This window comes from Piliocolobus tephrosceles, chromosome 13 (genome assembly GCF_002776525.5).
Source record: "Piliocolobus tephrosceles isolate RC106 chromosome 13, ASM277652v3, whole genome shotgun sequence".
NCBI classification, from domain to species: domain Eukaryota; kingdom Metazoa; phylum Chordata; class Mammalia; order Primates; family Cercopithecidae; genus Piliocolobus; species Piliocolobus tephrosceles.
In genome coordinates, this window is record NC_045446.1 from 97,389,853 (window position 1) to 97,416,628 (window position 26,776).

General features: G+C 37.8%; 1 protein-coding gene and 1 pseudogene across 3 annotated transcripts in view; one reads left to right on the forward strand and one right to left on the reverse strand.

The window, feature by feature from the left end:
- ELMOD1 (ELMO domain containing 1) overlaps positions 1–26,776 on the forward strand; it is a 75,479-nt gene that overhangs the window by 35,965 nt on the left and 12,738 nt on the right. For 2 of the 3 annotated variants that reach the window (XM_023208019.2, XM_023208018.3), the window contains 7 exons: positions 3,798–3,943; positions 4,081–4,109; positions 4,959–5,056; positions 9,029–9,158; positions 20,218–20,351; positions 23,107–23,175; positions 23,698–23,721. In XM_023208019.2, the coding sequence (XP_023063787.1) occupies positions 3,799–3,943; positions 4,081–4,109; positions 4,959–5,056; positions 9,029–9,158; positions 20,218–20,351; positions 23,107–23,175; positions 23,698–23,721 (629 nt within the window). In that variant the 5' untranslated portion in view covers position 3,798. The remainder of the gene's footprint in view (positions 1–3,797; positions 3,944–4,080; positions 4,110–4,958; positions 5,057–9,028; positions 9,159–20,217; positions 20,352–23,106; positions 23,176–23,697; positions 23,722–26,776) is intronic. The other variant, XM_023208020.2, reaches the window with a different exon arrangement.
- On the reverse strand, positions 13,717–16,943 carry LOC111539966 (annotated as a pseudogene).

Consider the following 26,776-nt stretch of genomic DNA (forward strand, 5'->3'; position numbering starts at 1 on the left):
TTCTTTCTTTCTTTCTTTCTTTCTTTCTTTCTTTCTTTCTTTCTTTCCTTCTTTCCTACACAACCACGGATTAGCTCAAGAGCATTTACAGATCTATTTCTTAATTGCTTCCTTTTAAAGGTAAACATGTCAAGCCAATATAACATTCTCTCAAAATAGTTAATCATTTTTATTGTTCTGCTTTTGATGCTCAGCAGTTTTTTCCCATAAACTTTGTGATTTAGGGACTTAAATAGGTCCACATAATTTAAGAAGTGAGCTCCTGGCAGTATTTGATGGCAGCCTGAGTTGCTCAAGTGGAAGTTTTGAGGAGCTGGTCCTTTTATAAGGAAGCAAGTTGTATATTGTTTCCAGAGTAAGGGATCACCCTGGTGTTTCCGTCTGTGACCATGATGTGCCTGGGCCAGGTTTATAACCTAAACACAAAATAAATCACACCTATCAAAACATAATTTGATCTGATGATCTGGATTAAAAAAAAAATAGTAACTAGCATAGCAAGAAAATATGGTACCTGGCATAGCAAGCTGAGGTTTTAATTAAATATTTGTGGGCATATTGGTCTATTAGAAAAATAAAGGGAGAAAATAGAATATTTCTTGGGTAGTAAGTAGCACTATCAGGTCCTGTTGGCCTAGGAATTATGAAAGAGCAAGCAGCATATAGATATCATTTCATAATTGAAATGTGCATAATTGAAATTGTTTATGACTATATGAGAGAGATGTGATTTACTTCACAGAGTGGTGAACCCTAAGAAATGATGCTTCATCCCTAACCCCCACTGTGGATTTCTCCTGGCTTTCATGTCTTTGACAGTATGAACATCGTCAAGGAAGTTTTTAAAAAGATAAAAGCAAACGGAATGTGATGTCTTTTCTTCCTTTTGATGTAATACTGTCTTGATGCAAAACAGTAACACAGCCATTTTCCTCATGTACAAGGAGGCCAGTGGGAGAAATTAGAGTTGGGCTGTAGGTAACTCTATATATGGACACTTCCTGCTACTTAGGATGACACTTCTAGGTCTCAAGCCTCCTTTTTGTGTAGACCTGATACAGAGGTCACAGAGAAAACATTTTGTAGCTTAATTTAAGCTCTATTTGATGCCTTGGAACCTAAATAGGAAGAATACGGAGACACTCCAGGAACAATCATAAGGGTCCTCTTCTCTAGGAAGATTTAGTCCAAACAGAACTGGATTATCACATAGTTTCACTTGTGCTAGAGTTCTGCCACACGGACTAAAAGGTAGCTTCTGTTGAGCTGCAAGCCCGCAGATGGGGTGGACTTCCCTGAAAATTGCACATGGAACAGATATTAGGGAAAGCTTTTATCTTTGACTTAGTAATTAATAGTATATATTAATATGTGAAGGTATATACATAGATATCCCAGTAATTAATATCATTACCATTTGGCTGGGGACCAGTTAACAAGGTATTGCTCAATTTTTTTTTTTTTTTTTTTTTTGGCATAGTTATCCAGTAGTTAGAAAATGAAAAACATTTTCCAAGAGAGCAAGCTGAGGTTTTTTTGTTTGTTTGTTTTTGAGACAGAGACTCTCTCTGTCTCCAGGCTGGAGTGCAGTGGCGCGATCTGGGCTCACTGCAACCTCCACCTCCTGGGTTCAAGCAATTCTCCTGCCTCAGCCTCCTGGGTAGCTGAGATTACAGGCATGCGCCACCTGCCCTGCTAATTTTTGTATTTTTAGTAGAGACGAGATTTTACCATGTTGGCCGGAATGGTCTTGACCTTATGACCGCGTGATCCACCCACCTCGGCCTCCCAAAGTGCTGGGATTACAGGCGTGAGCCACCACGCCCAGCCCTGAGGTTTTATAAATCTTCTCACTTGTCTAATTAAAATATCCCACTAAATTTATTTTTAGGGATACTGGGTTTTGTTGTTGTTGTTTGGGGTGGGGTTTTTTTTGTTTGTTTTGTTTTGTTTTGTTTTTGGAAGCTATTAAACTAAATCCTAACCAATCTTAGAATATATTTGACTAGAACAGTTGAATGCTAGGCTTTACAATATGGTAAATCCATTTTTGTCTTTCAGCAGAATCTGGTTGACTTTGTACTGACTATACTTGGAAATTTTATATGCACTTTTGTAATGGCTTTTGGTGATCATTTTATGTATCATAATTTTAGTTATAATTTTCATTTTTTAAATAAAATAATACATATTTATTACAAAAATGTTCTTCAAAAAGAAAATAAAAATTACTGATTATTTTATTACCAATGAATACCACGTTAGCATTTTTGTTGTATATCCTGCTTTATATGATACTATTAAAATTTTTTGTTTTATTTTTTAAAGGAAAAGCGGATTATCCCATACATATTTCTTTTTAACTTTTTTCTACTTGATAAACATATCATGGACATTTTCATGTTATTAGATATTCTAGGACATAATCTTGATGCCTGCAAAATATTCCATTATGTTATCTCAGTGTAGCAGCTTGGTTGTTTTGTACTGTTTCTTTCCGTTTCTTTGTAAGATATAAACTCCATGCCTTTGTGCAAATCAGATTGTTTGAGTTTTTATTTTTAACACAAGGCTGTTGAAGATATTGGAACCAGAGCAATTTGAGGAAAGGAACACAGCCAAGGTTTTGATTCTTTTTCAGGGGTGGATCACACTGTGGAAGCTACTAGTTAACTACTCCAGTATATCTGGGTGACCACGCATCACCTTATTTTAGAACTGGAAGGAATTAGAGAACTTTTGATAATACAGAAAAATATTTTCCAAATGACACCAAAAGGAAGTAATATAAATAATTCTGCCTCCTGGTAATGTACAGTACAAAGAGAAGATAGGTTGAATATATAAGTTCCCAGATAATAAGTCCTCTTTACCACTAAAGCTTGAGTCATTTTTGAAATTCTGAACCGTACCATGAAATAGTAGGCACTTACATTTTTAAAATTAAAGTCATCATAAAAGATGGATTTTCATGGGTCATAGATGTGTGAATAAGCACATGACTGGTGACAATATAGTTCGTCATTTGTTAAGGTATTGCTGGAGTGAGGTATGGTGTACAGTAAAGAAAACTTTCTTCAGCAAGAGCCAAGAACAAACTTCTCAAGAGGAGTTTTTGAAACATTTAAATCACGGAAAGTTGTCACCTCTAGGAAAATCAAAGGTCAATGGTGCTTGTTCAGTGAATTGATGAGATGGGCTTCTGACAAGGTCAGGGAATGTTAGGATAGGTTGGCAGAAAAGGCAGGTGGCCACAACCAAGTCCTCAAGGAGGTCTGCAATGCCTAAGGGAAAGCAGAGGGAGACAGCAAGGGAAGGAATCAAATAGTGGGTTTGGTGGAGGGTAAGGAGGGCACTAGAGAGGGGCTGGAAATGGACAAGGGCAAGCTGAGAGGCTGCTCATGGAGGCAAAAGAGTAAAGCATGTTCTTCAACCCCCCATCAAAGGGAGGGGTGACTCCTAAAACACAAGCAGTATTAAAGGATTCTGTTTTCAAGGCACTCATTTATTTCCAAGATGTTTTTAGGCAAAGGAGGGAAAAGAAAAGATTCTAATGCTTCATCCTCCGTTTGTTGGAATATCAAATTTACTAGAATAGAAAATTCTGGAGTTTTTTACAGCCATAGTAAGTGTAGCTACTGCAGAATAAAGTAGCATGGGACTAGAAACATATGTTAAGTATAAGGTGATTTTTCTAACCCCGATTTTCTCCTGGGCTGCTTTTCTTGCTGGTGGTGGCTGCTTTCTCTTCTCTTCCAGAGTTCTATTGGAAGGGTGCTGTCTTTTGTTTTTCACAGAATGTTGATCCAGATATGCCTGTATTTTTACTGTAAATTTCTGTGGCGCTGCCTGAAATTTGTAATGAGGAAGCTAACTGGAAGATGTGAACTACAGCGGATCTGTTACAATACCAAGCCAGGAGCTTCCAGAACCATGAAAATCGGTAAGCCTGAGACAAAGAAGTAAGCAAAAGGTAGAGTTGGTAGGATGGAGGATACAATGTTATCTTTCAGTGAAGTAATTCTAAACCATGTGTAAAGGATAATCTTTGAATGACTGTTTTTGTTACTGCTTTCACAGAAACATCACTGAGGGATTCTAAAAGTAAGGTAAGTAAAATTATTTTTCAGCAGCTTTTATTTTCACTTGGAGGCTTACCTCTATCCTAAGAAGTAAAAATTCTAAGGAGCCAAAATATAGCGTTGCCTAGGAAAACTGCCAACTGAGAAGAAATAATCATTTGTCCATTACAAACCACTGTACTATTTACATGAGAACAGCCACTGTATGTGAATTTCTAGGCAGGTTTGTGAAGTACTTATTACTTCATTGTCAAATGAACCCTTTCTTATACCTCTTCCCACATCATAAAATAAATATTCCTTGAACATAGGAACAGTATTAACTCCCTACTATTTCCTCAATATTCAAATCATTTGACATTATACTCAAGATTTTTCAATAATATCAAAGAAGCCACTACGCTAGCTTTGATAGCATAGTGGAGCATCCACGTAAGAAAGAAAACCTGTTTTCTTTTTCAAGGTTCTTGATAATTTTATCTTATTAATTTTGACATCCTGAAGCCTATCTCCCCCATGTGCCTCACTCTTTAGTCATAAACCTGATGCCCATTAAAATAGAAACTATGTTGGGCGAGGAAATGAAAATATTACATTTCAATACAGGTAGCTTGAAACAGGAAAATGGTAAGAACAAAACCAAAAAAATTGTATGTGTTTTCCTGATTAAAGTAATCAGGAAAATTGCACTGCCCCCCCCCCCCCATTGTGAAAACATCAAATTTATTAGAATTCAAGTACACTAAATCAATTTTTGCTTTTAACTTAAATCTTCATATAGAAGCTTAAGCGAACGCTTAAAGCCTATATCCCAGTAGATACTGATTAAGCCTCTGGTGTTAATGAAAAGAAAACTGATTGAAACATGTTTTCCAGCTGTTGCAGACTTCTGTGAGTGTTCACCCTGACGCTATTGAAAAAACTATAGAAGATATCATGGAACTGAAAAAAATTGATCCTGACATAAATCCACAGTAAGAATATGTTTCTTATGTCAGAAGTACAGAACACAAGTCACATGGCCACAAATTTAGTGTTTCTCTGTCTTCTCTCTTTTTTTCCCTCCCTCTTTCCCTAAAATAATCATCTGCCATACTTTGACTTTCAGATGAAGAATAAAGAAAAAAAGTACCTTTTTCATGTTTGTAAATGGCAGCAACCTTGTACTTCCTTTGTGGCTTATGCTTCTCAGATGCAATGAATGTAAGAAATGTAATGGGTGCCCTGATAGAGAAAGATGAGTCCATTCATCAGCCATCACTCCATCTGATGCCTGTGTTTTACACTAACAGTAAATGTTCACATTGTAAATGTGCTTAAGCTGATTCTGTTTCATCTAGAATAGTCCTTCACTTCCTTCATGAATATTACTTTATGACAGACTGAGAATCTTGGAGACCATTTCTACCTGCTTGTCAAGAAGACAGGCATGTGTGGGAGGGAGAAATGGTTTTTATATGAAGACTTTAGAACTTCCTAATTTATTCCTCTCATCTTGGAAGTATTAAAATGCATTTGGCAATGTTCGTGACATTTAAAATTAGCTTCATATTTTCCACTGGGTACAGCAATTTTTCAGTAAAATTTTACACTAAAGACACTGAGTAGAATAAATTCCAAACGCAGATATATTTAGAGAAGGTTTTCAGTTGGTAATAATCAAACTGTCTTTTAGATGTTCGTGTCTGAGAACTTCAGATGTTACCTTTGAGAAAGGTTTTTATTAATAATTACAGGAACTGTAGCTGAAAGGAATTTCAGAGCACACTTGCATAGGTCTCCCTTTTGGAAGGATTTTAGATACTAGCTATCCAGGGGCTCGTCACAAAAACTCCCATTTTCACCTGGTCTCCATAGCGTTCTTCGTCAGCCACTTCAGTTCATTAGCTGCCTTTTGCCTATTCCACTACCAAAGGTTGATTTACTTATATAGTAAATGTCTTTTTGAAACCTTCTAACATATATGTTATTCCTCTGGGAAGGTGATAAAAAGGCAATTCATTATAAATAAGATTGAACGAAAAATTTGAGACTACAACTGGGCAAGAGGGACATATGAGTCCTGTAATAATCATGTTTAGAGATTGGATTAGATTTAATAGCAAATCCTTTCTATGAAAGTTATATAAGGTGCATTCAAGAGCATTTCTTTGCCATCCATTATCTTGTTCTCATTTTTTTAAAAGACCCTTTTAGGTTCAGGTTGAGGATCCCTAATCTGAAAATCCAAAATCTGAAACTTTTGGGCATTGACAGGATGCCCCAAGTGGAAGATTCCATAGCTGACCTCGTGTGACAGATTGCATCTGTTATTAAAAATGTTGTATAAAATTACCTTCAGGCTATGTGTATAAGGTGTATATGAAACACAAATGAATTTCATGCTTAGACTTGTGTCCCATCCCCGAGATGTCTCATTATGTATATGCAAATATTCCAAAATCTGAAACAGGTCTGGTCCCAAGCATGTCAGATAAGAGTTACTCAACCTGTCGTATTTTTTTTAAATCTCCATGTGGATTCTAATGCCTTTTTTTCCAGGGTAACATTGATAAGCTTGATATAAAAAAAATTAAATACTTTTCTGAGAAAACAAAGAAATAGCTTAGAGATGGGGAAACACTTTATAACTTACCAAACTGTTACTACTATTAACCTCACTTGTTTTAATTACATTTTTTTAAGTGCTGCTTATGGTGGCACTAAAAATTACGAAAGAGAAAATTTATTTATTTATTTTATTTTATTTATTTATTTTTTTTTGAGACGAGAGTCTTGCTCTGTCGCCCAGGCTGGAGTGCAATGGTGCAGTTTAGGCTCCCTGCAACCTCTGTCTCCCGGGTTCAAGTGATTCTCCTGCCTCAGCCTCCCAAGTGGCTGGGACTAGAGGCACATGCCATCACATCTGGCCAATTTTTGTATTTTTAGTAAAGATGGGGTTTTACCATGTTGGCCAGGCTTGTCTCAAACCCCAGACCTTGTGATCCACCTGCCTCTGCCTCCCAAAGTGCTGGGATTACAGGCGTGAGACACCGCGCCCGGCCTGAAAAAATTTAATTGACTTTCCTTATTCCTGCCTCTTATATTCTTTCCATTCTCCTCTTCCCCTCAAAATTAACTCTCTTCTCCGTCCTACATAGACTTTCTGGGTGACTAGTGCTATGGTGCCCTTTCCTAAATTTTAATATCTGACCTAGTTGTTTGGTGCTATGGTAACAAGTAATGATGAAAGCCATTCATTGAATACGACTTTATTAAAGTTCAGTATTCCTAGGCTGTCTGACTGTCCTGTACGTTTAGAGCGGGTACACAATTCTAAGTTCTGTTGCCTTCAACTTGAGATTTAACATCTGTGCATGTCATTTACCCCTGAAAAAAAATATGATGATGTATAGTGATTATAATGGCCACCACCACACCACAGCAACATGCTCAAAGTCCATGAGTGAAAAAGACAAAAGACTAGATTGGAGAGTATCATATGCAATTGCCAATGTTCAGCCATTTTTGAGCAACAGAAAATACATGACTCTAAAGAATTTAGGAGGAAAAGATAAACATGAAGTACTACTTTTAGACCTTCAGATTCTACCTTACTTTAGAGGCTGTAGAAAGGGAAAACATCATTCTGATCACAGAAAGTAATGATCCTCTGTGTGTTATAGTTGCCAGATTGTTTTCTGTTCTAGTGATATGCTTTAACGGTACTATTATTCAAATAGTGTACATTCAGAGAGGACTGAGAGCGATCATAAAACATCTGAAAACCGGCTGGGTGCGGTGGCTCATGCCTGTAATCCCAGCACTTTGAGAGGCAGAGGGAGGTCACCTGAGGTCAGGAGTTTGAGACCAGCCTGACCACACATGGCGAAACCCCATCTTTATTAAAAAATATAAAAATTGACTGGGTGTAGTGGTGGGCACCTATAATCCCAGCTACTCAGGAGACTAGGGCAGGAGAATCGCTAGAACTCAGGAGGCGGAGGTTGCAGTGAGCCAAAATTGTACCACTGCACTCCAGCCTGGGCGACAGAGTGAGACTCTGTCTCAAAACATAAAAAATGAAAATAAAATAAAACATCTGAAAACCATGTCCCACGAGAGGGAATTGAAGAACTAAGATTTCTCTTTTCCCTAGAGAGTAGAAGAATGTCTTAAATAGTCATGGCAGGGGAAAGGTGGAAATAAATTTGCTCAGAGAAAAGAATTTGAACCGTTTGGTCATAAGCAAAGCAGATTTTGTTTCAGCATAAGAAAACGTGTTCAGACAACTACAGCAGTCAGAATGTAATAGAACATCTTGTAAAGTTGTAACTACCCTCTTAGCACTGTCTCCCCTGAGAAGGACATTCCCAAGTGGAGGTGGTGGTGTTATTGTTACTTTGTTTCACTTCATTTTGTGTTGATTTTTTTCCTTGAAGCCCCTAAGGGTTTTTTCTGTTGTCCTCACCCTTGTTCTCTTCCACACATCTTTCTAAAGTAATTCTGATATGACCACCTAGGGGGGTGCTATATAATCCCTAAGAGCCCAGTATTACCTATAATTTCAAGTAACCTGCATAAAGAAATCCCTTGTGGGTTTTTGTTTGGTTTGGTTTGGTTTTGGTAGAGATAGGATGTTGCTTTGTTGCCCGGGCTGGTTTTGAACTCCTGGCTTCAAGCAATCCTCGCATCTTGGCCTCAGAAATCCCTTATTTTTAAGCCATAGCATTGCAATTTAGCCTTAGAAAAAGTCAGACTTTGAGGCAAATTTTAGCCAGGTTCTACAGTTGTCCGTGTGGAGATTTAATAAGAATTGTGCTTCTATTAAATAGATCATCTTTGGGCAATTTTCCCTGCATATTACCTTAATATGAAAAGTTCTATCATGCATACATCAAGTGAACAAATGCCAAAGTGATGCCCTGTTCTTCCTTGTGTGTCTCCTCTGTTTTTGAACATCCTAGGCTGGGAATCTCTCTTCAGGCTTGTCTTCTGCAAATCGTTGGGTACAGGAACCTTATTGCAGATGTGGAAAAACTGCGAAGAGAGCCCTATGATTCTGATAATCCCCAACATGAAGAAATGCTTTTGAAGGTTAGTGCTTGAACACATTTCAGTTCTTCATCTAAGTCTGCTGACATTTGCCAGGCACCTGCTATGTGCTAGGCACTGCTGTATACATCAGGGGTACAAAGATGGATAAGACACAGGCCCCTAACTGGTTGGTAAGGTCAAGTTTTCTTGCTGGTTCAGGTGTTGGAAGTACATTTTTCATCAGAAAATTCCTGTGAGAAGTTAAGTCCAAAGCCAATTTTCTTCTGTAATCTGAGAAAGCATCAGAGGTGATTTCTGTGGGCTCTCACATTTGGCTTCAGTTTAGATTGTTTAACATGTGTTGAAAGCCAACAGGAGAAATAGCATTTGTCAAAGAGTGACTTAGGATTCCCATTTATGACTTTAATACACATCAGAGAAGATAAAGTCGGTTTCTGCTTCAGCAATGGCCCTCTTGGGAAATTACCCAAGATCTTAATGCTGATTATTTATGCATGCAACTTAGAGAGTATTAGAAGAGGTAAAGGTTTATATTTGGCACACTAGAACTTCTGGAGAAATAATATGAAGTTATGAATACTCCTGGCTGTCAAAGCAAAACCTTAAAAATCTTATAGGATCTGATGGTATGTTAAGAAACATCAGTAATACTTTCCCTCAAAACACTGAGTTTGGGGCTAAAGAAATTAAGACCCCCCAATAATTAAGACTACCCTTTAGAACTACATGCTTACCAGAAATGTTTTATAAATGCATTTCTGAAAACAGATGCTTCTTTAGAATTAGAGTGAGTTAGGGTACTTCCTTGCCTTTTCCTAGAATTCAAAAAGGCCGTAACAAAACTGTAAGAAAACATTTGTTTAGCTGCCTTTATTTTATTGAAAAATGTCAACAGAAGATGTAATTTCAAAAATGTATCCTGTTGTGTTTTTGTGTGAAGGAGTGTGTTTTTATGTATGTAAGTACTTAAGCAAATGACTCATTTGTCTCTGTTAATTAGTGCTGGATCTGATGTAAATCATTAAAAATTAAAGATGCCTCATTCTTGGCAATAGTTTTTCTTCTTCCTTTCCTCCCTGCTGAAGTTTAGCTAACCTGCTGACTGAGTTTTATCTCTTTGTATTGCCTTTTTTTTTCTGACCATTTTCTGATGGAGGTAGTTCAACAAAATTACCCAAACATAGGAAATAAGAGGTGACAGAGAAAAGAGGTGTTGTAATTAACAGATAGTCACAAGAGCCTGAACAATTTATTAGAATAGCTGAGGTTCCCTCAGAATGAGTGACATCTAGGTGCCTGCTAGGCACCATCTTTAGCTGATCTCTTGTATGTGGGCGGGCACATAGTAGGTTTTCAACAAATATGAGTCAATGCATGAATTATTATAGTTCATTAGCTACATCTCAAGAATTTGTATATGACTTTCATCTGTGGTTATGATTAGATTATGTGTTATTTAAACTGTCAGCTATATGAGGTAGGCAAGGAAATGATGGCTATCTTTATTTTAGAGATGAGAAAACTGTAAGCATTTTAGCTCAGGTTCTCATTCACACATCTAGTAAATTATAAAGTCAGGGCTGTTCGTTACTGCATTAGGTACCTTGGGGAAAGGCATCATTTCTGCCCTCAAGTGGCTTACAATCCAATTGGGGCATATTCTACATCTTCAAAAAAAAATCACTAAATCTGGCCAGGTGTAGTGGCTCACGCCTGTAATCCCAGCACTTTGGGAGGCTGAGATGGCTGGATCACTTGAGGTCAGGGGTTTGAGACCAGCCTGGCCAACATGATGAAACCCTGTCTCTACTAAAACTATGAAAATTAGCTGGGCACAGTAGCAGATGCCTGTAATCCAGCTACTCAGGAGGCTAAGGCAGGAGAATTGCTTCAACCCACGAGGCAGAGGTTGCAATGAGCCCAGATCGCACCACTGCGCTCCAGCTTGGGTGACAGACCAAGACTCCATCTCAAAAAACAAACAAACAAACAAAAATCACTAAATCTTATCCATACAGCACCCTAAGGTATCTTTGAAATGTTTTCCATGCCCAATGCCTTATTCTAGCCATCATCTCCAACTTGGGCTGTGACAGCCTTTTAATTATGCCAGTAACCATTAGATTCTTCCCTCACATCATCTGAAATACTGTTGGAGGGATTTTTTTTTTTTTTCTGAAAACACAGATACATTCATTGTTATTCCATAGACTAGAAACTTCAGGCTGTGTCCTATAGTAGAAAGCCCACGCATCTTAGCATGTCATTTTGGAGGCTTTCCAATGTATTTCTTGAAGCTACAGCTCCTGTATCCTCATCACATATAGTACATTTCTGCCATGCTCTGCCATTCACCATGACCCAGAATAAGCCGTGCCATACCATATGCCCAGGAATTTGTTCATGCTGTTCCCTCTGTTACCTATTACTGTCACTGCAGAAGCCAGCTTGTTTTTTAAATCCTTACTCACTGAATTTTGAAATCTTCACTAGCTCCCCAAGCAAACTTAGGAGTGGGAATCTTTGTTCTCTTCTTCAGTTTGTTCAAGTTTCAAGTATGATAATAAAATCAGAAATAATAAAACATTAATTGAGTGTTCAGTGTGTGCCAATTGTTACAGTCAGTGTTTTCTGGCATTATTTCATTTCATTATCACAGTAGCCTTGTGGTGATACACTGCTCTTATCTTCATTTTTCAGATGAGGAAACTGAAGCTGAGCAGTGAAGTGCCTGTGCGAGCTCACATAGGGTGGTAGCTAAGGTCTCTGAGCTACCACACTGCACTAGGTCTTGAGAGACAAACCACATCTTGTTCACATTTGTCTTTCCAGGGCTGGCCCATGGTTTGTGTTTCACTGCCTGAGCTTAAGCTTCTTCATCTTTAAAATGGGTAATAATACCCTTGTTAGCTATTTCACACAACTGTTTAGAGCAAAAGTCAGCAAACCAAGACCTGCAAACCAAATTTGGCATACCACCCATTTTACAAGTAATATTTGCAGTACAGCCACATGCATTTGTGTGTGGCGTTTATAGCTGCTATGGCTGCTGTCCTAGTTTAAAGGCAAAGTTAAGTAGTTACAACAGAGACCATACAGCTCATAAAGCCTAAAATATTTGTCAACTGGTCTTTTACAAAGTTTGTGCCCAGGCACAGTGGCTCACACCTGTAATCCCAGCACTCTGGGAAGCTGAGGCAGGAGGGTCACTTCAGCCCAGGAGTTCAAGACCAGCCTGAGCAACATAGCAAGACCCCATCTCCACAAAAAAAAAAAAAAAAAAATTAATAAATAGCTGGGCATGGTGATGTGCACCTGTAGTACCAGTTACTTGGGAGGCTGAGGCAGGAGGATCACTTGTGCCCAGGAGGTCAAACCTACAGTGAGCTATGGTTGTACCACTGCACTTAGCCTGGGCAACAGAGTGTGACCCTAGCTCTGAAAAAAAAAAATAATAATAATAATAATAAAATTAAGTTAAATGTAAAAACATGTTTGCTGACCCCTAGTTTCTAAGCACAGGTCATATATAGTATTGCTACATGTTTAAGTGCTTGGCTTTTTAAGCATAGGAGAGCATTATCAGTGTTACTAGAGTTCTAAATTATTTTCAAAGTCCAGATTTTATGATCATTTGAACATAGCCTGGGATGAAATTGAATAATATCACTGTCCATATGAATCACTTATATGGACATTTCTATTTAAAGTGTTCCAACCAAATTAATAATGAAGACAAAATTCTAGGTGGATTCATGCATTTAATGAAAAACATAAAAAAATCCAGAATTAAAGACCCTCTCCTGATGGAAAGAGGCAATCCCATGGTGACCTTGGTGAGAAGCTGCTTCTCCTTGAATGCTGTAGCTCAAGGGTAGACGAATCACCTTCCCTTTCTGTTCTGCAGAGGGTTCAAGACCAGGCAGAAGTGTTCAAATAAACTTGTGTAAAGCTTCAGTTCAAAGTGAAGAGAGTTCAGCAGAGAGAACAGTCTGTGAGGGATAACAGTCTGACTCAAGAGTGCAGTCTCCACATCTGTTTCTTGTCTTCTGCTATAGGAATCACTTTTCCTAGCCCCTAGTCTCCTCCGCTTGGCAGGTGGCTTTGTAATAACTACTCCCAGTAGCACAGTCCTAGATGAGTGGATTCCTCAGGGTCCTCACCATAAGCCCACCACCGTTTCTCAGATCTGAAGTTGGCTTCCTAGTGCATGACCTCATCCTTCAGGAGCACCCCATCCCTTACTCTTATTTTTTCAGGGAAGAGCTTACCTATTGGAAGAGAATCGAAATAGCTCAAGGTTATTTTATTTTATATGTATTTATTTTGAGACAGGGTCTCACTCTGTCATGCAGGCTGGAGTGCAGTGGTGCAATCTTGGCTCACCACAACCTCCACCTCGCGGGTTCAAGCAGTTCTCCAACCTTAGCCTCCTGAGTAGCTGGGATTATAGGCATGAGCCACGGCGCCTGGCTCAAGGTTTTTTTTAAATAGGAAATATACAGATAATTGTACTTCATGTAAGTATTTTAGCATAATGGGCTTTCATCTTCCAAAATAAGTTTGACTATTTTATTTGCTACATATATTTATTAATCTACTGGTTTAGCCTCTCAATATTTAGCAAGTTTATTTTAAAAATTACTATTCCCATTTGTCTACAGTACCATTCATATAAATGCGTAACTTCGAAGTCAACGTTGCTTTCACTGTGGACATAAGAATTCTTAAGGGTTACAATAATGACTGTGGCTGCTGGGTACTGTTAAAAGCCAAAAGGACTGGCAGGCTCAGAAAGGCATAAACTATTTATACCTACTCTCAGTATACTGCTAGTCCCACATTTTTGTTGTACATTCTTGTCTCATAATATGGTACAAATTATTCCCTAAGTCTGAAAAAAAAAACAAGATGAATACATTTTCATCTGAATTTCAAAATAACCTTTTTAATGAAAAAGAAGTTCCTCATGTTAAATCTGTTTAAAAGAAAGATTTAAATACTTTGTTCAGAACATGTACAATTTTTTGACCCTGAGTGCCTCATTAAAATCAGTTTAGCAATAAAACCTTCTGTGCTTTATCAAAAACAGCATTCAATAGATTATAAAATTATTCAATCTGCATTTGAATCATTATTAGGACACTGAATTATAACAAAGTCCAGTAAATGTATGACCATTCATCAACACCCTTAAAACCTGTGAATTATTGCAATTAATCTCATGTGTGCGTATAATTCAAACATAAACTTTGTGGAGAGGGGATATAAAATAAATACTACAATATTTCTTCAGTCCTATTTAATGCTGCCTAGATGGTTAGGTGAAAAGGTTAATATTACTAACAGGCACTTTGGGAAGCCAAGGCAGGTGGATCACCTGAGGCCAGGCATTCGAGACCAGCCTGGCCAACATGGTGAAACACTGTCTCTACTAAAAATACAAAAATTAGCCCAGTGTGGTGGCACACACCTGTAGTCCCAGCTACTCGGGAGTCTGAGGCACTAGAATTGCTTGAGCCTGGGAGGCAGAGGTTGCAGTGAACCGAGATGGTGCCACTGCACTCCTATCTGGGCGATGGAGAAAGACTCCGTCTCAAGAAAGAAAAAAGAAATATATATATATATATAAAACAGGAAGAATCAAACTAGTTTAATAACTTGTTTTCTAAGTAGTTACCACAATTTAGTAAAACCAAGATATGCAGAGCCTATGCCAATACATTTTTCCTATACTGTAATGTAATTGCTAATATGAGGTATAATCGGTAAGCAATTAATACAAATATAAACAGGCATAAGCCACCACGAAATCAGTCTGGTGAAAAGCTTTTCAGCTAAGCTAGTTGGAGAAGAGAGTTAAGGGAAATGAGAAAGGGCAGACAGGGCAGGTTTCCAGTGGGAACATCATTTACATGCCTTATCATCACCCTCTTATATGTAACAGTCCACTGGTGCGGGAAGGTAAATCCTGTCCAAGTATGCTAGCCTAGAATATACTTTATGTAGCATAGTAAGATTATTTAAGTATTACTAATGCTTCATTTGCACTTATATTTAGATTATACATAATCCTATATGCATATTAAAAACTCATTTCCCTAAATGAGTTAAAGCGTTTCAGGGAAGATGGAACTATGTACTATAGAATTTAGAATATCTAAACTAAGAGGTAAAATCCAAGGAAAACATTACTACCTTTTTAGTAAATGGATTATATGAGCTTACTCTTCTTTTTTTTGTTTTTTTTGTTTTTTTTTAGATGGAGTCTCACTCTGTCATCCAGGCTGGAGTGCAGTGGCACCATCTCGGCTCACGGCAACCTCTGCCTCCTGGGTTCAAGCAATTTTCCGCCTCAGCCTCCCAAGTAGCTGGGATTACAGGCGCCTACCACCATGCCTGGCTAATTTTTGTATTTTGAGTAGAGATGGGGTTTCACCATCTTAGCCAGGCTGGTCTTGAACTCCTGACCTCATGATCCACCTGCTTTGGCCTCCCAAAATGCTGGGATTACAGGCCTGAGCCACCGCACATGGCTCCTCACCCATTTTTTAATACATGGGTTTGTCTGATGAGGATTGTAATCCAATGATTGGTTAGCAGCAATTTTACCAAACTGTAAGTTCTTTTACTAACAGACATTATAAACAGATAATACTAATCTTATTTAAAAATAATGAGTGCCACACTGGTGAATATACAGCTTATGAATAACTTTAAAAATATTTCCCATTTTAAAAGGCAAACACAGCAGACAACTATACTAAACAAAGAAGCTAGAATATGGATACATGATTGATGGGTCTAAAATGATACATACCATACATAATTAATGTTAATCATGTGATTGGTATATTTTTCTTTGTGATTCCCCTTCATGCTGCTTTCTTCAGAAACTGAATTCTGAACTTCCTCTTCTAAAATTGGTACAATCAGGTTATCCTTGGACATCAAATTTTCTTTTATCACAAACTTAGTGATACAAAATGACACAAAAATGTTTCATTTTTGTATTCATCCAATATCTAGAGTAATAAAAAGAAGCATGTGGCCAGGCACAGTGGCTCACACCTGTAGTCTCACCACTTTGGGAGGCTGAGGCCAGCAGATCACTTGAGGTCAGGAGTTCAAGACCAGCCTGGTCAACATGGTGAAACCCCATCTCCACTAAAGACACAAAAATTAGCTGGGCATTGTGGCTGAAACCTGTAATCCCAGCTACTCAGGAGGCTGAGGAAGGAGAATTGCTCTAACCCAGGAGGCAGAAGTTGCAGCGAGCTGGGATCACACCAGTGCACTCCAGCCTGGGTGACAGAATGAGACTCCATCTAGGGGGAAAAAAAAAAAAAGCATGTGAAAATATTCTGGAAATCTTAAAGTATGCTGGTCCAAGTTTTGCTACAGATGATTCCTTTATACTAACCCTGCTAGGGAAATAGTTATTGCTTTTCAGAAGACACAGCACCATCAAGTCTGTGTCTAATATAGTCTGTAGTAGAACACTTGGATTTTTATGAGCTGCACAAAGAAAAATCCATTGTTCAGTTGCTGTCATTTGAATACAAGTATCTGGATAGCATTCAGTCTGAAGTTTGACAGCAAGTCCATTTAGCTCAAGGAAGAATTGCCTTAAATGTTCATACTTCCATATATCTGCATCTTGGCCTTCAGGTGGTTCAAGACTTTTGTCAGTATTGGAGCAATCTTCTCTTATGTTCTGTTGCATGTACTGCTGAACAGCTAGCATACTGTCATTTCATCAAAAGAATCATCAGGCCAGGTGCCCAGCTTGGTCCACCTTAGCATGGCCATGTCCTCTGCCATGACCACAGTGCTATCACCTGAAGATTAACAACACTTTTTAGCCATTATTCTAGTCTTTCATGATCCATAAAATTACTAAAATGAAATTTCTTTTTAAAGCATTTTATTAGTCAGGCCGGGCATGGTGGCTCATATCTGTAATCCTAGAACTTTTGGAGGCCAAGGCAGGTAGATCACTTGAGGTCAGGAGTTTGACACACCAGCCTGGCCAACATGGCGAAACCCTGTCTCTATCAAAAAAAAAAAAAAAAAAAAAAAAAAAACACGAAAATTGACTGGGCGTGGTGGTACATACCTGTAGTCCCAGCTACTTGGGAGGCTGAGGCACAAGAATCTTTTGTACCCAGGAAGCAGAGGTTGCAGTGAGCTGAGATCATGCCACTACATTCCAGCCTGGACGACAGAGTGAGACCCTGTCTCTGTGAAAAACAGAACAAAACAAAACAAAAACCAAAGCATTTTATTATTCAAATGTTTTACTAAGCATTTACTAAGCATCCCACACTAAGCATTCACCTAACGAGTGAGGTTTATCACCCACCTACGGGGATGAAGCGCCTGCTTTTGCCATCTTGCTGCACTCGTTCGATAAAATATTTTTTAATTGTGCAGGGCCCTGAGATGACTTCACATTATTATTCAAATGAATGTGACAAGTTTTACATTTTTTTTCCTTTTTTCCCCTCGTGTCAGTCACCAAATCAGTTCCTAAAGGGTTTTGTTGTTGTTGTTGTTTGTTTTGTTTTGTTTTGCTTTTTTGAGACAGAGTCTCACTCTGTTGCCCAGGCTGGAGTGTAGTGGCACGATCTAGGCTCACTGCAAGTTCCGCCTCCCGGGTTCACGCCATTCTCCTGCTTCAGCCTCCTAAATAGCTGGGACTACAGGCGCCTGCCACCACGCCCGGCTAATTTTTTTTTTTTTTTTGTTTTTTTTTTTGGCCTTTTTAGTAGAGACGGGGTTTCACCGTGTTAACCAGGATGGTCTCGGTCTCCTGACCTCGTGATCCGCCCACCTCTACCTCCCAAAGTGCTGGGATTACAGGCGTGAACCACCGTGCCCAGCCCTCTAAAGGATTTTTAAAAATAAACCTTTCCCCAGTGACGATTTCCTGGTATTATTTAGTCTTTTCTGATGATCTCAAACAGTTTCTGGTTTTTGTTTTTTGTTTTTTTTGAGATGGAATTTTGCTCTTGTGCCCAGGCTGGAGTGCAGAGGCGCGATCTCGGCTCACTGCAAGCTCCGCCTCCCGGGTTCATGCCATTCTCCTGCCTCAGTCTCCCGAGTAGCTGGGATTACAGGCATGTGCCACCACACCCGGCTAATTTTTTTGTGTTTTTAGTAGGGATGGGGTTTCACCATGTTGGCCAGGCTGGTCTCGAACTCCTGACCTGAATTTATCCACCTTCCTCGGCTTCCCAAAGTGCTGGGATTACAGGCGTGAGCCACCATACCCGGCCAGTTTCTGTTTTGATGAATGCAGAGCACTGGCACATTCTTACGTGAATTCTTTAAAAAGAGATTTTGTATACTCATGCTTGATATTTTGCTTTCAAGCATGAGAGATTTACCTCCTTTTTACCCTTTTTCTCTCACCCTTTAGACAAATCGAATTTACCCGTTGTGGCACTAACATAAAATATTGTATAATGTGAATAATAAGTAATATTAGATTAATGTGTAAAATAACATTAGTAAAATGAATAACAGCTTTTATTAGTATTTTCTGTCATCGAATATTATGTTTTACACTGTGTCAGGTATGTGACAATTTGATTTAGCAAGGTATTTTGTGTATTACTGTTTCATTTATGCTTCGTAATGTAGAATAAGCAATTTAGAAATTGAATTATTTCTGAAATAGTAGTAAGGAAATTTTACATTTGTGTTTTACCCTGTTGGTAATGAAGATGTAAGTCTAAAAAGTAAACTTGCTTACATGCCCATCTCTATTAGAAAAAACTAAGAGTTTGAGCATTATGTGTTTATACAACTATGGGTCTCAGAGTCTCTCTCAAGTAATGATATGTGCTGAATCTTTCTACAGAAAACTTTAAAAAATAGAACCAGCTTATTAAGCAGTAAAGAGTATAATGCTTAAAATTTACAATTGTCTGGTAATATATTAATAAAATTGATTTTAACTGAAATTACTTTTGGTAACTCTTAAAGATAATAATACATTTTGTGGTTTATTCATGAACATTACTAATATTGCTTCCTCTAACAACATGATAATGTTTACTCTCACTCCTGTTATAGGTGAGATCTAAAGAAATGAAACTCGGCCAGGCGTGGTGGCTCATGCCTATAATCCCAGCACTTTGGGAGGCCAAGGCAGGCGCATCACTTGAGGTCAGGAGTTTGAGACCAGGCTGGCTAATGTGGTAAAACCCCGTCTCTACCAAAAATACAAAACTCAGCCAGGTGTGGTGGTGCATGCCTGTAATCCCAGCTACTCTGGAGATGGAGGCAGGAGAATCACTTGAACCCAGGAGGCAGAGGTTGCAGTGACCCGAAATCACACCACAGCACTCCTTTATACTCTTAAATATTTTTGAGAGCACAGCCTGGACAACAGAGTGAGACTCTGTCTCCAAAATAAAAAAGCAAAAAGAAACTCATGTCAGTTCACTTTTTTTTTGGTTAATAATGCTGCTAAAAGTTTTGATATAATATTAAAGCATTTTCCGAGAATCTGAATAATAGGTGGCCTTGAAATTTTTCCTCTTCTCTCTTTTCTTTATACTCTTAAATATTTTTGAGAGCACCAAAGAGCTTTTTTTGTGGGAGATTATCTATCTAATCTATCTACCTACCTACCTACCTATCTGCTATCTAATTTCCTATTCAAAATTAAAATAGAAAGATTTTAAACATTAAAATATATAAGTACTCAATCCATTGCCTTCAGAGCAAAGATATCACAGCACATCATGCATCCTTTGGAAAATTCCACTATGTACTCATGAGACAATGAGAACAAAAAGGCAAATAACCTCTTCTTTTATTATAAAATAGTAGTTTTTTGGTTTTGTTTTTATCTCTCAGACCCTCTGGAAAGGTCCTGGGAACCTCCAGGGAGGCTTCAGATCATACTTTGAGAAATGCTGTCATAAATAATTGAAAGATGATCACATCTTTCATTGCAATGTATTTGCATACATTCAGCTTTGCAAAGCTCCTCCTAATGATGTAGTTTGCAAAATCTGAACCAATAGGAAAGGGTATTTGTGAGTGTATATCAACAGGGTAATTCTCTTTTTTTTCCCTACAGTTATGGAAATTCTTGAAGCCCAATACTCCACTGGAATCTCGGATTTCTAAGCAGTGGTGTGAAATTGGTTTCCAAGGTGATGATCCTAAAACAGATTTTCGAGGAATGGGACTTCTGGGACTGTACAATTTGCAGTAAGTAAAATGAAGGACAGCTGACTGATCGAGTTATATTTTGGTCTCCTCATATCGAAATGGCAAAAGCTGAGTAATTAGCTTCAAAAGCTACTTCCCATAAGACTCTAAGAAAACATTCAAATTCCCTGAGAGGTCAGGTTCATAAAATGTTATGAACATTTATGTTCTGCTAGTAGCCTTCCTTGTATTTCAGCAAATTTCATGGATTTTTAAAGCAAATCTCAAATATATTTAAAAATTGTTTTATTATTTAAAATTTTCACACATATGTAAAAACAGAGAAGATTGTAAAGAACACCCTTGTATTGATCATGCAGATTCAGTAATTGTTGAGGTTTTGAAATATTCACAACATTATTTGTTTGGCAGAAGGGTGTTAAAGAAAACTCTACACCATCATTTCACCCTTCATATTTTAATATGTAGTTCTAAAAAATATCAGTATTACCTCACATTAACCACAATGCCATTATCACATCAAACAAAATTAACAGTGATTCCTTGGTGTCATCTTTATCCAGTCCATATTCAAATTTCCCAGTTCTCTCGAAAATACTTTTTATGGCTGGTTTGTCCTAGTGCACTTCCAAACTATGCCATTTGGTGTTCTTAAAGTAGATGGGCCTCTCTTGCTCTGTCCCTTCCTTTTGTCCCCTTCTCCATGTCAGGTTTTCAGATCAGTTGTCCTGTAGTATGTCCCATGGTCTGGATTTGCCTGTTTGCACTTGTATCCATCCCCTGTATTTCCTGAAAATTGGAGGTATGCAGACAGGCCTGAAGAGATTCAGGTTGACATCACAGCGGGAGGCCTTCAGTGTCCCTCCACTCTCAGCCCTGTGCTGCAACAAATCAGAGGGATCCCATTCTGATGCCTCCAGTGTAAAGTCCTCCTTCTATGATGCCTCCAGTGTAAAGTCCACTGATGCCTCCAGTGTAAAGTCCTCCTTCTATGATCTTTACCGAACCAATTAATTACTTGTATAAAGAGTGCTTTTCTATTTTTGTTATATTTCCTATAATTTTTGGCTGGAATTTTTAAAGACTTGGTTTGCTTGTAGAGTATAGTTATTTGGTTTCTCTGAAATATAGGCAGGACAGATATTCAATTTTTGCATTTGGTTGCCAGTTCTCAGAGTCAGGAGTTGGTAGCCTCGTTCCCCTGTTAGTGATCAATTTCTTTTTTCTCTCTCTCTCTCTATTTTTAAAACGCCATTTGTTAACTCCTGTGTTTCTATATGTTTATTGTAACTCAACTAATTGTACTTGTTATTTTTTTCATGCTTTAATTCAGTCATGTGTAGTCATTATTTTTTGAGCCAAAGAGTCCTTTCAAGTTGATTCTTGTGTCCTTTGATGCTACCCTATTAGGGCAGTGATGTATTTTTAAAAGAAGTTAAGCCTTACTCAGTCATTTTGGTGGCATCCCATTTTCCCCTAGATCTTTCCCTTTATTTTAAATTTAAGAAGTTTAATAAGCACCCATTCTTTTATGAAATGTTTTAAGGTAATGTTAATGAATGGAAAGTAAACATTAATGACAAAGACAATGTTATAGATAAGTGGATAAAGTCAGCTTTTGAATAACTGGGACAATTGGCCTTCCACTGAGAAAAATAAAATTAAATTAAATCACTACGTCACCTCAGTTCACAAGCTGAAAATCCAAAACAAGTCTTTCCTACTTTTAGAAGAAAATCAAGATATCTGACTAAGGAGAGATCTCTTAAAGACATGAGCAAAAAAAGCATCAACTGGAAAAGAAGAATCAATAAATTTCACACATTAAAATTGAAAACTGCAGTAAGATAAGCCCCATAAACAAAGTAAAAAGAGATAAGACTGACACATAAATGATAAAGGATCTATGTTCAGTGTATTATTGTCTATAAGGTTATTTGTCATTTTTATTTGAGGTCATTTTTAGACTCACTGAGCCAAAAAATATGAACAGATGAGACATAAAAGAGGAAACTCAGATAACCAACGAAAGTATGAAAAGAAACTCAGTTTCATTAACAACTGTGAATGTGTACATTACAATTGCTGACTTGGGTTTGAAATTTCCTCAGAGGAAATTCAAGAACTTCTTTTACCCTTTGGATTTATGCAGGAAATATACACACATCACATTAAATAATATATGCTATTGTTTTATCATTGTCTCTATGAAGTACTTTTTAACGGATCATTTTTGAGGGTGTGCAGCTTTTTGTGTTTATTAGGAAACCTAACTACCCTTTTCCCTTTAGAATAAAATGTTATTGTTTTTAACATATCTAAACTCAAAAAGGTATTTTCCATTCATCCAGAATTCAAATTCCCAGTGAATATTCGAAGCATATCCTCTCTCATCTCCTCCGGTCTTTTCTTTCTCTCATCATGTTCCTTAACCGAGGCTTCTGCCTTCTGAAGCCCTCCAAAAATCGAACTATTTGACCCCCTCTTCTATAACCCCTCTTTATAATAAAATCTTTGGTTCTCTGGGTAATGGCAAAGCTCTTAATTAAATTTTCAAAATCTACTGGATACATTCCTAAATCTATGCGGCTTTCACAGCTACTCTACCATGTCATTACATTTCGAAAATTCTGTTGTGAAAAACTCTTTGTTCCCTGGAGGAGCTGAAACAAGTAATAACCTTATGCCAGTGTCCATCTCTGAATTCAAAATGACCTCGAATTGGATTAAAACGAATATATTCAGCAAGTAAGCAAGTACAGAGTTACAGTTTTCTTTCCCTCCCCCGCTGCAGGTATTTTGCAGAAAGGGATGCCACAGCAGCTCAGCAGGTCCTGTCTGACTCTCTTCATCCGAAATGCAGGTAATTGTTGAAAGTAAGAGATGAATTAGGTTTTATGGGTTAGATCAAATGAACTTCATCTCCTACATGTATCTGTTGATGAGATTCTCAGGAGAGTGAGACTCAAGGCTTTTTCAAACAAGCCCTCATTATAAATGCTGAATTGGAGGGTTAAACCTTCAGGTACTCATTCCAAGATTTAGGATATCAAGTGGCACCATTCAGGTGAGATATGCATTTTTATTTTATTTTATTCAGGTGAGATATGTATTTATATTTAAAGGGACTGATAGTGTCATTAGTGTCCAGGAAGACTGAGGAGGTGGGCATGGAAGAAGGGCAGGGTCTGGGGGAAAGAGTCCAGAGACAAGAAAGATGATGGGGGAACAGAAGGAAGAATGGAAGTTAAGAAGTCAGGGACCAAGTGAGAACATCTGGAATTGCTGAGGCTTTTTTCTTTCTTTCTTTCTTGTAAAATTCTAGATGCTAAATTATTTGCATTTTCATTTGCTTTTCTACTTTTTTTTCTTTGATTACATGAAGGGATATCACTAAAGAAGAAATAAGGTATTTTTTCTTTGTTTTTGTGTTTTATTGCTTTTATTTTGTTTTAGAATAAGTATGGGTAAGAATTTTTTTAAGGAACTCTGAATTTATTTGTTTCAAAAAGCCCACATTTTCAAACTTTTCGTCTAATATAGTTAATTATAGCTGGGCTATGTTTTAACGAACTGAAAACCAGATGAGACTGACCACTTGGAAAATGTCAAACAGTCTTTCTACAGCCATGACAAAATCTGGTCGGAGAAACATTTTGAACACTCACCTAAAGGCTGAACACCTCACCACACCTGTTCTGACTCCATTTACCCCAGAGAGGGGCATTTTATTTGGGAATTTTGTTGCACAGAACAACTTTATGCTCTATCAATATATCTAATTTAATTATTATAAATGGTAGTTTTGTGTGTGTGTGTGTGTGTTAGTCACTCTTCTTAGAAGGAGTTCCATTATTTTGCAATCATAGTTTTATATCACTTTTTTTTCTCCTCAGCATGATGGTAGATTAGTTGTTAGTATTCATGTTGGCTAAGTAAATCCAAAATTTTATCAAAACCTTCTTAAAATTCAGGGATAGGTTGAGCTTTTTTTCCCCCCTCCACCTTCCTATTTTACTCATTCTAGCTTCATTTGGCTAAGATTCATGAAGTCATATTACACTTCCCGAATTTACATTTGTAATATTTTATAAGATTAAAAATTCATTCCTTTAAGAAAAACACTACAATTGTTTAGCTTTTTCTTGTTATATGGTTAAAATCAAGCTATTTTAATTTTTTAACTACATCTTCTGAATTGCATATTTCTGTAATGTAGAGACTCTAAACTCCCTCTAGTTAAAATTGGCTGGGGAGTCTGTCCATGCTCTCAGGTGGCATTTCCTGGAGGAACATCAGTCAGAAGACACGAGTCCTCCGCGGTCCTTGGAAAGTGACGATAAGCTCACAATATTTCTGATTAACCATTGGAGGGGGACTGACTTTGTCTGTGAGTCTTTCTTAAAGAAAAGCTTGGCCGGGCGCGGTGGCTCATGCCTGTAATCCCAGCACTTTGGGAGGCCAAGGCAGGCAGATCACGAGGTCAGGAGATCGAGACCATCCTGGCTAACACGGTGAAACCCCTGTCTCTACCAAAAATACAAAAATTAGCCGGTCATGGTGGTGGGCGCCTGTAGTCCCAGCTACTCGATGGCATGAACCTGGGAGGCGGAGCTTGCAGTGAACCGAGATCACACCACTGCACTCCAGCCTGGGCGACAGAGCGAGACTCCTTCTCAAAAAAAAAAAAAAAACCGCTTTATAGTTGTATCTCCTGTGTCAGCCATCCAAGAGAAAGTATTTGAGGTCTGGGGTGACTACTCTTAAAAAGAGACTAGCATTTGTGTGTGCATGCGTGTATGTGTAGTCACGTATATAAAATTACCATGCTTTATCCCTCAAACTGCAATAAAATTGAATCAATAAAGTTCAAAAGTCAGTGCGTACTAAGGAAAGCTCTTTCCTGTCTATCCTTTAGCAAGCATGACACATTACTGCTTTTGTAAACATCCATTGGTTGAGTATTAAAGTTACTTGAGGGATAAAAGCGGATTCAAGTTTAAGAAGAAAATTTTGACTGTTAGTTTGTGTGTGTGTTTGTTTTCTCCCTACAAGGGGAATGCAATCTGTTTGAGTCAGGATATCCTATAAGTATCAAATAAGTAGAGATCACTTGGCCTCTTCTTTTATTTCCAATGCAGATAGATATATGATTTAATAAATATGGAGATACTGTGTAGTTATAAAGCCTTGCTGAAGAGAAAATAGGTGCTTATAAATTCTTATATATAAAATTTCTTAAATTGCACACGTACCTTATTTTAGTTTGGATATGAATCTTTCAGGTAAAAAAAATCTCCTGATCTCCTGATTCCTCCTCAGCTGTTTGGTTTGTTAGCCAGAAATTACACTTTAAAAACAGGTGGCACATTTTAATATGAATTAAAAGCAGTTATTTTGAATTATAGCCATTTATAGAATAGAAAATACACATAGTTAAATATCAATTCTGTGTAATGTTTTTGTAGTTGTGTGCATTATATGAGCGTCTTGTAATCAAATCTTTGCTGTGTGTTCTGGAGAACTCTCCTTTCTTCTAGTTAGAGAGAAATTAAATATTCATAATAACTAGTTTTTACACTGTATTGAGTTCAAATGCCAACTACGGTTTATACAATTTATACAAACTTTATATATAAGAATTTATAAGCACCCCTTTTCTCTTCAACAAAGCTTTATAAATAAATAGTGCCTCCTTATTTGTTAAATTACATATCTATCTGCATTGGAAATATAAGAAAAGGCCAAATGACCTTAGTGTAAAATACTGAATAAAGGTTACATCAGTCAGAGGAAAGAATGGAACATGAGTCCTGCCTCCTCCTGTTGGCTGTACAGAAGGACATGGGAGTGGGGCAGATGCACACAGAGTAATAGAATGTAGGGCACAGTAAGCCGAGATTGCACCACCACACTCCAGCCTGGATGATAGAGCGAGGCCAAGGAAGAGAGAGAGAGAGCAAGCAAACAAGCAAGCATTTTCAGAATGCTTCTATGATAGAAATCTTTTTTCAAATAGTCTTATTCAGAAGCTCAAATTACAAAAACAGATGAAAATGGAGCTGCTGTGGCTTACTGACTTAGCCAGAAGAAATACCATAGCACTTATTGGGACAGAATTTTTAAAACCTATAAATGCTCCCTCTCTCCTCCCTCGCTCCCTCTCTCTTTCCCTCCCTTGCTTCCTTTTTTCTTCCTTCCTTGCTTCCCCCCTCCCTCTGTCTGTCCTTCCTCTCCTCCTTTCCTTACCTTCCTTACTTCCCTTCCTGCTTCCTTTCTTCTTTTCTTTCTTTTACTAACTCAATCATTTACTTATCGATGAACATTTATTTGGCATCTACCATGTACCAGGCATCACAAATAAGACTGAATAGGATAAACACCACTAGGTAAAACCAAACGAAATGCAGTGGGGAATCATGAGAGAGTGAGATGACATCTAGTTACCTCACTAAATGTTTCAG